The 10,693-nt window shown below is 41.8% G+C and overlaps 1 protein-coding gene across 5 annotated transcripts; it reads left to right on the top strand.

Annotated features, from left to right (window-relative positions):
* Positions 1-3,326: 3,326 nt before the first annotated feature.
* PTTG1 (pituitary tumor-transforming 1) lies at positions 3,327-8,952 on the top strand. 5 transcript variants are annotated; one of them, XM_023754067.1, is made up of 6 exons: positions 3,327-3,470; positions 3,970-4,070; positions 4,572-4,753; positions 5,947-6,040; positions 7,900-8,058; positions 8,797-8,952. In XM_023754067.1, the coding sequence occupies exons 2-6, from the start codon at positions 3,980-3,982 to the stop codon at positions 8,874-8,876; spliced, it is 606 nt and encodes a 201-aa protein (XP_023609835.1). In that variant the 5' UTR covers positions 3,327-3,470; positions 3,970-3,979; the 3' UTR covers positions 8,877-8,952. The 5 variants fall into 5 exon arrangements, with proteins under 5 accessions (XP_023609835.1, XP_006089114.1, XP_023609836.1 ...); XM_006089052.3 differs by having other exon boundaries at positions 3,329-3,470; positions 4,569-4,753; XM_023754068.1 differs by having other exon boundaries at positions 3,463-3,486.
* Positions 8,953-10,693: the final 1,741 nt, after the last annotated feature.

The raw sequence follows: 10,693 nt of genomic DNA, 5'->3' as shown, positions 1-10,693 counted from the left end.
TCATCAAGCATATCAAGGAAAAGAAGACTTGAACTTTTACAGATTTAGGAAAAGAGATTTATTTGGGCACATCTGAGGACATTGCCTGAGAGCAGAGTTCAGGGATATTTATATAGGCCGGGAGAGGGAGGAACAAAGAATATAGCTATGCATCAGCTGTTTAGTTAGTTACATATAGTCAAGGAGTAATGCCTTTCCATCAGGTGGAGAGAATATACAGATAAGGAAGGGTCATTCAGCACTGGAAACTGGAGCCATGGGAAGGGTTCTGGAAGCAATTATTTTTATATTTTTATCAGGATGTAGAAAGAACAGTCGCTGCCTTCTACAACCATTTCTCTTTTTCATGGATACTGTTGGAAAGGATATGTGGCGTGGTTAGGAATTTTCTGTTCCCTTGGTTACTGATCAAGTCCCAGCAGCAGCTTAGACATCCTTTCCTTTCTCAAGCACCAGTAAGGTTGTCTGTCGCAAGGGCCCTGTCCATCCACGACCCCCACAGAGAGAGTTCATCTGCATGATAAAAATCCTCCCCCTTCTTCCTCCAGCGTCCCCCTCTCCCTTAAAAAAAAACCCAAAAAAGATGTCCTGGTCCCCAAACAACCTGTTCGTTTTTGTTAATATCTCCTTGCTTCATCCTTCTTCCTATAAAAACCTCCCCAATGCTCTTGTAGTTGTTAGGTGGGATGCTGCCCAATCCACGAATCATTTAATAAAGCCAATTAGATCTTCAAATTTACTCAGTTGAATTTTTTATTTTTTTGTCTTATCTGTTCTGGTCACCTTTAAGATTTTCCCCCCCCAAATAACATGTATTCCTTTAAAAGGTAAAAGTGAAAATAGCTAACATTCTTACCTCAATAAGATAGCCCATTACAATGTCATTATTATTTTTCTTATTAAGAATTTGCAGTGTCTAGAGTTTAGGAATGTAAATGTTTTGATTCTACAAGGCAATAGATGAAGGAATGGAAAGTGTCAGAGAATAGCCTGACAGTCGACGAAGCACTCACACTTGTTTTTTATCTTCTTAAAACATTTACTGGAATTTACTTGGAATCGTTGAGGACTATTAAGTTCAAATCACCAGGCGCAAGCCAGGGAGCTCATCTCCCAGAGGAATCATAGAATGTGCTGGACAAGCCAGAGAATCTTTTGTGGGGTTTGGGTTCCTCCCTGGAGGACTGATTCTGAGGAGGGTTTAAGGAAGCAGTTCTGGAAGGTCGCTGTTTGTCAATCAGGATTAGTCTACACTGGGGTTGCTTAGGATGTAAGTACCCTTATGAGGTGAGGAAGGGGTCAATTGGATAGCCCACTAATCGTTTGGAATAACAAAGTGGGTCTGCGGCTCATTAGTAAGGAAACAGTGGTCACTCCAAGAGGAGGTGGTTATGGCATTTTCAGTTACTGAATGACCTTGGGAGACAGTACTTCCTGTTGTAAGGGGAAGACTTACCCTAGGGCAGCGGTTCTCAACCTGTGGGTCGTGACCCCTTTGGGGGTGAAACGACCCTTTCACAGAGGTTGCCTAAGACCATCGGAAAACACATATATAATTACATATTGTTTTTGTGATTAATCACTATGCTTTAATTATGTTCAATTTGTAACAATGAAATTGGGGGTCACCACAACATGAGGAACTGTATTAAAGGGTCGCGGCATTAGGAAGGTTGAGAACCACTGCCCTAGGGAAATATAAACCTTGCAACCAAAAACCGTGGGGGAAAGAATCCCCACTTGGAAGTTGTATGTGGTGTATGGGTTTGGTTTTAAAAATCAACACTTTTGAGTGTCGTTGATATAATATGAAGCTGAGATATGTAGAAAGTGATACAGGGAGAAAATAAGGGAAGGGGTGGGGACTCAAAGGAAAAAGGACAGGGAAGGGGTAATAAAAGTATGCATGTTTTTTGAAAAATATGTTTTTATTGATTTCAGAGAGGAAGGGAGAGGGAGAAACATCAATGATGAGAGAGAATCATTGATTGGCTGCCTCCTGCATGCCCCCTACTGGGGATTGAGCCCACAACCCGGGCATGTGCCCTTGACTGGAATCGAACCCAGGACCCTTCAGTCTGCAGGCCGAGGCTCTATCCATTGAGCCAATCTAGCTAGGGCTATGCATTTTTAATTAATTAATTTTGTCTTCTCTCTTTTCTTCACCTTCTTGAGTTAGGATCCTTTCTTCTTTTTTTAAAAAAATATTTTTATTGATTTTGGAGTGGAAGGGAGAGGGAGAGAGAGATTAGAAACATCAATGATGAAAGCGAATCATTGATCAATCATTGATCATCTGCCTCCTGCACGCACCCCACTGGGAATCGAGCCCGCAACTAGGGCATGTGCCCTTGATGGGAATCAAACCCGGGACCCTTCACTCTGCAGGCTGAGGCACTATTCACTGAGCCAAACTGGCTAGGGCTAGGATTCTTCTTGATGCGTTAAACAGCATTCAATAATTATTTGTTTAGTGAATGAATCATTCCGTGGTCAATTTTGGTCCTGAAATGCTAGGGAAGAAGAGCCGATGAGCTGGCATATATTGAGAACCATATCTATGACAGTCCCTATTATAGAATTTTTAAGGAAGCCTGAATTATGTATTCATTAGGATCATTATTTTGTTCTTAAGCCAGAGATTTCTGTTGCAGTACTAGAAACAGCATCCTAGCCTGAAATATTGAGGAAAGGCCTTCAGTGAGGGAATAAGCAGTCCATTCTTAATCACAAGTATAACAGAATGACTCAAATATTGCTGTTTGATCTATCGGTACTTATATTTTTTCTTAATTTTTAATTCTGCTCTGCTAGTGTTCTTTAGACCTAATGGGTTGTTTTCCCACCTGACTATGTATGTATTTTTTCATATCACTAATTGAAATACAACTGTTTGTTATGTATCCATTTTTCCTCAATTATTTTCCTGAAGACTATAATGCCTTTTCTCCAGGATACCTCTTCTTTTTGAATTTGATCTGGTCGATTTACTCTCTGGACAAATAGTTGATTAGTTGAAGACTTTAGGAAAATAGTTCAGCTGCAACTTCGCCTTCACTTTTTGAACCTCACAATCTTTTCATTTAAAAACCTCTTGGCCCCTCCAGTGTCTCAGGAAAAACAAAACAAAACTCTGTATCTTAATATCATAATAAATGGTGACCATATTCACTCCCCTTCTATCTGTTAGTAAAAAACACACCTAAAAGTCCATTATTAAAGTGTCACGTGGTTTGATTTTTTTTTTTTCTTCCCAAGAAACAAGCTGTAATCTTTTACGGAAAAAGCTTTCGGGGCGGAGCCTAAGGAACGTAGGTTCTTCCCATTGGTTCTTTCTGGGAGTCTCCACCCACTCCGGTCCCGCCCACTGGGCGGGTGAGCCAATAGGAACTTGAGTTGTGGTTCAAACGCCGGGCCCGGCGCGACCGCTGAAGGCTGAGCCCTGGGAGATTTTGGCTGTGGATCCTAACGTGGGTGAATGGAGAGGTCGTGAGTGGTCGTGAGTGGTCGGGCGGGGACGGGGGAGGGGGTGGTGGTCTGGTGAAGAAAAAGGCGTGTTGGGGACCGGGTCCCGGGGGGTCGGGGGCAGGGGGTGCGGCGGGCGAGGGCCAGGGGCTGGGGGCGTGGGGTTGCGGCTGGGACTCCCCGGGGTCGTCTATAGCATAGCGCCCAGCCGGGTTGTCGGCCTTGACTGCACGGCGACCCTCCCCGGTTCGGTTCTTCTGAGAACCAGGGTTCCTGCCGGGCCCAAACCGCCAACTCGTCTGGAATTTAGAGGCTCTTACGCGGCCGTGAAGAGTTAAGAGCTGGATTTCGTGCCCGTTGGCTCAAGCTCGCGCTTCTCCCTGTGCCCAGCTCTTGCCGTTTTTGCGTGGACGTGCCCCGCGTGGAGAGTTTGGTCGGTGCTACCCCTTAGGTTCTCTCGTCTTCCCTAACCCCCAGGGTTTAATATGTGTTTCACTCCCCTAGTTAATTCAGAATGGCTACTGTGATCTTTGTGGATAAGGAAAATGGAGAACTGGGCACTCGTGCGACTCCCAAGGACCGGCTGAAGCTGGGCTCCCGGCCCTGTAAGTATGCAGGCTGCGGTCGTACGCAGGGATTGTGGACCAATGTGGCCTGCGCCTAGGGAGGCGTTAGGGAGGCCTAAGTGTACCGCGTAGGCAACTGCAGTCAGGTTTGCCGAATACAGGCATAGATACCTCCTTTTATTTATTGCACTTCGCAGATGTTGCACTTTTTACAAATGGAAGGCAAGACCCTCCTACCAGCAAAAGGCTTATGCCTCACTTTATTGCGGTACCTGCTTTATTGCTTTGATTTGCAACCAAACCCGCAATATTTCAGGGGTACGCCTGTGCTCCTGTCACAACATGCTTGTTATGAGTCTCTTTTTCATGTTCAATAGTGGAATGAGATTGACAATGGCCATGCCACTGTCAAAAATGGGGGTTGAGTTTGCGGTGAGAATTAGGCCAAATTTATACACAGTCAGCCTTCTAGTTGCACAGATAATGTATTGCTTGAATAATCTTATGGTCTTTTTTTAAAAAAAATTTTTATTCTAGCAGTCAAAGCGTTAGATGGGAGATCTCAGGTTTCAGCACCACATGTTGGCAAAATGTTTGATGCTCCTCCAGCCTTGCGTAAGGCTCCCAGAAAGGCTTTGGGAACTGTCAACAGAGCTACAGAAAAGTCAGTAAAGACTAATGCACCTGTCAAAGAGAAACAGACCACCTTCTCTGCTAAAACGGTAAGTGCTGTCTATAATGACACTGTTTAAACACGTCAGCACTTTTGGCTCTTAAAATGACGATTGGCATCCTCTCTGGCTTTCTTCCCAGTGAGTAGGTTAAATAGAGGCTGCAAACAGATTGGCAGAAGAGAATCACACTGTTTTGGTGGACTTCCTCTGTGCCTTGAGATCAGCAGCCTGCAGCAGCAGGTGAATATTTTTGCCTCACCTGCCCTTAACTAATATCGTGAAGCAGATTTGTTGGTAGTACAGGCATACCTCAGAGAGGTCAAGGATTGGGTTCCAGGAGCGGGAGGGGAGAGAGGTCAATGGGAGAAAAAGCAGACATATGTAAAACTTTGAACAATAAAGAATTAAAAAATAATAATAATTGGGTTCCAGGAAAGCAAGTAGCACCATAAAGCGAGTCATCGTTTTAATGGGGGAGGGTCTCACCTTCAGTTTGTTAAAAAAAAAAAAAAAAAAGCAACATGTTGGAAGTCCACCAAAACAGTATGAAGTGCAATAAAGCAAACGGTGATAAAATGAGGAATGTCTGTATCTACTTACACATGTAAGTACTGAGAGGGAGGTACTTTGCAAGAGGTCACATTAATATGATAGCTCAGGTGCCGCTGTCCTCCTCCCCACCTCCCAGGACCAGCTCCTTAGGTGATGATGATAATTTACTAGCATGCTGACCTTTGTGTTAGTGATGAGCTAGAGCTGCAGGTCAGTGCATCCCAGACTGAGAGAACTTGGCTGAGAAAATGACCTGGGTGTGTGGATGAACACTTTATTTGGATAATTGTTTTGTTTAATGTGTATTAGGAAAAACAACTAATTAAGATAAGGCTGATGGAAACACACGGAAAATCACACTTCCAAAAGCCAAAAATGGCTTTTAGGATTAGCTTCTATTCCGGCTGACTCAGGCCCCTTTCCTTCTCTGGTAGGTTGAGTGATTGGGTTAATTACCAGCGCTGCGCATTCTTGATGACTTAGGCTGACTTAAATCTCAAACTTAACGGTTGAGCCATGCTACTAGAATTGTTGAATTGTATTTGTGTGTAATCATGAGAACATAATCATAAGGATTATGGTTCTTAGAAGTCAGCATGAAAATGAAAAAATTTAAAATGTGGTGAAGAAACCCTTACACATCTTGAAGAAGCCCTCTCGCTAACTCATGTTTTCTTGGATTGTTTTAGGTGACTGAGAAGACTGTTAAAGCAAAAGGCTCTGCTCCTGCCTCAGATGACACCTATCCAGAAATAGAAAAATTCTTTCCCTTCAATCCTCTCGGTAGTATCTTTTGGTATTACAAAAATTCTTTAGCCTAGAGTTTCTCTTAGAATCCAATGCAGCTGCAACTTGATATGGCTACCAATATGATACACGACCCAAAGCTATAACCAGACTGTCTGAATCTGGTTTGCTTTGAACAAATATGCTTGTTGGTAGATTTATTTGTAAGGTACCATCTAAGGTCAGAAGGGGAATTGGAGCAAGGATGTGGAGAACATTTTCTCCTTTCCTCAAGAGCTTACCTCCTAGGGGGGAGATGTGTTCACTAACCTTGAAAAAGTTTGCAGTGGACAGCTCTAGCAAGCCTGTTAGAAACGGGGCTTTATGTCAAATTGAACAATGCCAGTGAAAACATGAATTTTTTGCTCCTTCAACCTGCTACATGTATCTGAAATATTTTCTGTTATAGAACTAACTTGTTTAGCTTTAATTTACTCACATTTGAGAAGGGGCTACTGTATGCCAGGCCCTGCCCTGAGGGAGCCCATGATTCTGAGGGAAAGTTCAGCACTGAACAAATCATCTTACTGTGAGTGTGAGCAAGCAAAAACCAAAAAACAAACAAACAAAAAATACGGCCTTTATTATTTGGTTAAAAAATAATAAACATATTACATTAGCATAAATAACTTGAAAAAACATAAAATAACTTTTCCAAAACAAAAAAAACTTACTGAGAAGATGGCATGGTTTTATATTTTGAAAATTTGCTTAATTTGGCTTAATATAAGATAGCCGGATTCTTACCTGATGTTTGCATTCAATCTGTTGCATCTGTTTGGGTTGCAGTATATGAAGAAAATCTGGCCTCATGCAGATAAATAGTTAGGAAAGGGAGAAGCATTTTAAATAGTCTTTTCAGATCAGTATAGATGGTTTTCTTTGGTACTACCCTAAAATTCAATTGGTGGCTGTTTCTGAACATATAGATGCAATGCGAAACCAGAAACCATATCAATGAACACTTTATACTCTGACAGTAAAATCTATTGGTCTGTTTTGCACTTCAAAGTATCTTTTATCCTAACATTCATCACACATTGCTCACCTAGGAATATTGGTTTATTGAAAAATGTAGATTATCCAAAGGCAGCTTCATTATGCAATTTTAAAAGCATGTTCATTAATATCACCACTCATCGGATCAGAAAAATCTTAAGTACGAGGAAGCTGTCAAGCTAATGATCACAGATAAGTTTTTTCAAAATCCTGTTTTTTTCCTTGAAATTGTGAACTTTAATCATTGGCAACAAATACTGTTTTCCTCGAAGGGATAGACTCCTTTCATTCCTCTGAGAAAATGTGCAACCAACACCCAGCTCTGAGTAACCAGTTTGTCTTTTAGGTGTTCTTTCAACTAACTGGTGTTCGGGAAAAGGCCTCTAGTTTAGCTTGCAAAGCAAATATTTGCCCAAATCCTTTTTCTTTGAGATCACCATTGTACTTCAGTAGGCAGCAGAGTGCTTCCTGACATACGTCTCATTTTGTCATACAAAATATTAAAAAGACATGTCCTCAAAGATCGAGAGCTAAGAAAGTTAATACTTTTTATGCATATGGTAAAGTGAAGTGTGGAGCTGGCACTTTTTACTGCAGGTAAAAGGTAGTGAGGAATAGTGTGACTACTAAATATAGTGTCTTGCCCCTGCCTTGTCCATGCTAAGGCACAGTGATCTTTATCCACCGTTGCTTTTGTGTGATGATTGCAAGTGTCAGCACAGAGGGGGAAAGGTGTTCATGTTATTAGAAAAGTGGCTTTGACCTCGTGGACCCGCTGAAAGGGCCTCAGACTCCCAGGAGTCCTCTGTCCATACTGAGAATTGCTGTCCTGATGAAATCCCCTCTCTTTGTGGCAGATTTTGAGAGCTTCGACCTGCCTGAAGAACACCAGATCGCACAGCTCCCCTTGAGTGGAGTGCCTCTCATGATCCTTGACGAGGAGAGGAAACTTGAAAAGCTGTTACACCTGGGTCCCCCTTCACCCCTGAAGGCGCCCTCTCTACCCTGGGAGTCCGGTGAGTGAACAAGGGCCCTCCTAGAAGGGCCGCAGACAGTTTGTGTCATGACACTTGCATTGCTGTGGGGATGGAGTTATGGGGGAGGTTAGCCTACAAGACATTTCTGTCCTTCAGACTTCAGGGCCAGGTTTCAGAATAATGAAAACCCTTCTCAGTTGATATTGCTGTTTAGTTCCAAATGCCCAGGTAAAATCAAGTCACTCTGGAATCGAGAGCCTCAGATATAGCCAAACAAGATTGAACTTAGCATATAGTTTCTTAGGTTGTAAGTTGAAGTATAATAAACTTGTTTGGAATGAGAATTCCAAGTTGCTCATTCAGGATCAAGACACCTGTGCAATAACACAGAATGGCAAAACCTCACTGCACAAGGTTTTCGGTCTTGGTTCAAACTGGTGGTCAGAAGCTGTCAGTACGTTTTCTGTGTGTTAACTTAGACACTTACACTATTTCATACATTTACATTAGTGATGTTGTTGGCTCTTACTTGGACCTCTAATAAGAACAATAGTTTTAGGAACTTCTAAGAATCATTTCCTGATATTGGTTAATTCTGGGACCACAGCCACATTCCAGGAAATGAGTGCGTATGTGTGTAGGTGGTGTGGGCATAGAGATTCACTGGACAGAGGGAGAAACAGTGGATGATTAGAAGTGATAACTAATGTCCATGTTGAGATGGACAATGAATCAAGGCAGTTTGCAGGTATTGTCTAAGAAACTCCTGTTTTCTAGATCCGTTCCAGTCTCCCTCAAGCCTTCTGTCGACTCTGGATGTTGAATTGCCACCGGTTTGCTATGACTTAGAGATTTAAGTTTCTTAGTGCTTTATAGTTTGCATGTATGAATAGTTTGTATTAATAAAGATATTCTTTAACAGACTCTTCTTAATATTGCAGTTGGTATTTGTAATTTGTTTAAAACAGTATAAAAACTCGTAGAAGTGTTCATAGCCAAGAGTCTATAATACGACAATAGACATTTGTCTGATTTGAAAATTTTACCTTAAAACCCTTTGGTTTGTTTTAACAGCTTATTTTAGAAGTTGTCACTGTTTTCCTTGAAACTTATACCCCTTAATGTGTATTTTATTGTGTTTTTGTGGCCATTAACTAGTGACAGTTATTAGATTTCTTAATTAGAAGAGCCACTTCAAACTCATTAACTATCTATTGCTAGGCATTCTTTATTGCTTGTTCTATTTACAGTGGAACCTTGCTTCTTGAACTTAATTCATTCCGGAAGGCTGTTCGAGAAGTGATTTGTTCGAAAGCCAAATCATTTTTCCCCATTAGAAATAACATGAATTGAATTAATTTGTTCTAGACCCCAAAATGATTCCCTGTTTTAACCTTTCTTATATACAAAACATATCGAATGTAATGTTCGGTCTATAAACAAGCACTTCTTTTTTTAAATTCATCGAATCACCCCCTGCTAGCCTTAAATGAATCACTTTCAGCACTATAGTGAAACCTTGGTTCTCAAACTTAATTTGTTCTGGAAGGCTTAGAGGAGCAGTTTGTTTGAAAGCCGAATCATTTTTTACCATTAGAAAGAATGTAAACTGAATTCATCTGTTCCAGACCCCCAAAGGATTCCCTGTTTTAACCTTTTTATGTACAGTATATGCCTAATGTACTGTTTAACCTACAAATAAACACTCCTTAAATTTATCAAACTACCCCTTACTAGCCTTAAGTGAATTTTTAATCTATCCCTGCCTCGGAAATGCTAGCACTGACTAACTGCTTTACGGTTATCCAATCAACAAGTTTTTCTCCTGTTCAATTGCCTGAGATTGTTTTGTGAGCCCTTTCACACCCTTAGCAACATTGGCGCTCTTGATGGTCTTGTTTGCCCAGTTTCTTATATACTGCACAGGGTGACACTCCACGGTCCATCTATGGAGAGTGGGTCTAAACTTACAAGCCGGATCTTGGGCAAATTGATTGGTACAATACAGAATAGAAGAGAGTGACTGGATAATCATCGTATCCTGAATAGAAAATACAGTATATCTTCTGTGTGTTATTGGGACAGACTGCTGCTTTTGAATAATGATAGACTAGAGGCCTAATGCACGAATTTGTGCACCAGTGGGGTCCCTTGGCCCGGCCTGTGGGATTGGGCTGAAACTGGCTTTCCGACAACACCAAGGGGTCCCGGATTATGAGAGGGTGCAGGCCAGGCTGAGGGACCCCACTGGTGCATGATCGGGGCCGGGGAGGGACTACAGGAGGGCTCCAGGGTGTGTCCAGCCTGTTTCGCTCAGTCCCGATCAGCTGGACTCCAGCAGCAAGCTAACCTACTGGTCGGAGTGTCTGCATATTACGCTTTGATTGATTGAACAGCTGACTGGACATTTAGCATATTAGGCTTTTATCATATAGGATTCTTTGGCTACCTGTTTTCAGTTGTGCGTAATGTAGTTTGTTTATTTATTGCATAATGTAGGTTATATTACCAATGTTAGCAGGAAACTGTTTCCTCATGCCAGAGAAAATGAATTGTAATCATCAAATAGTGTTTTGCAAACTTGGTAGTAGCAGCTTATCTTCCCTTCCCTTAGAAAGATGATAATGTAAGCCACGTAGCATAGAATTTCCCTCAGTGATCTTAGTGCCTCTCT

Source organism: Myotis lucifugus, unplaced genomic scaffold (genome assembly GCF_000147115.1).
Source record: "Myotis lucifugus unplaced genomic scaffold, Myoluc2.0 scaffold_56, whole genome shotgun sequence".
Lineage (NCBI taxonomy): Eukaryota > Metazoa > Chordata > Mammalia > Chiroptera > Vespertilionidae > Myotis > Myotis lucifugus.
Note: the sequence above shows the minus strand (reverse complement) of the source record. Positions and strands in the feature narration are given on the sequence as shown.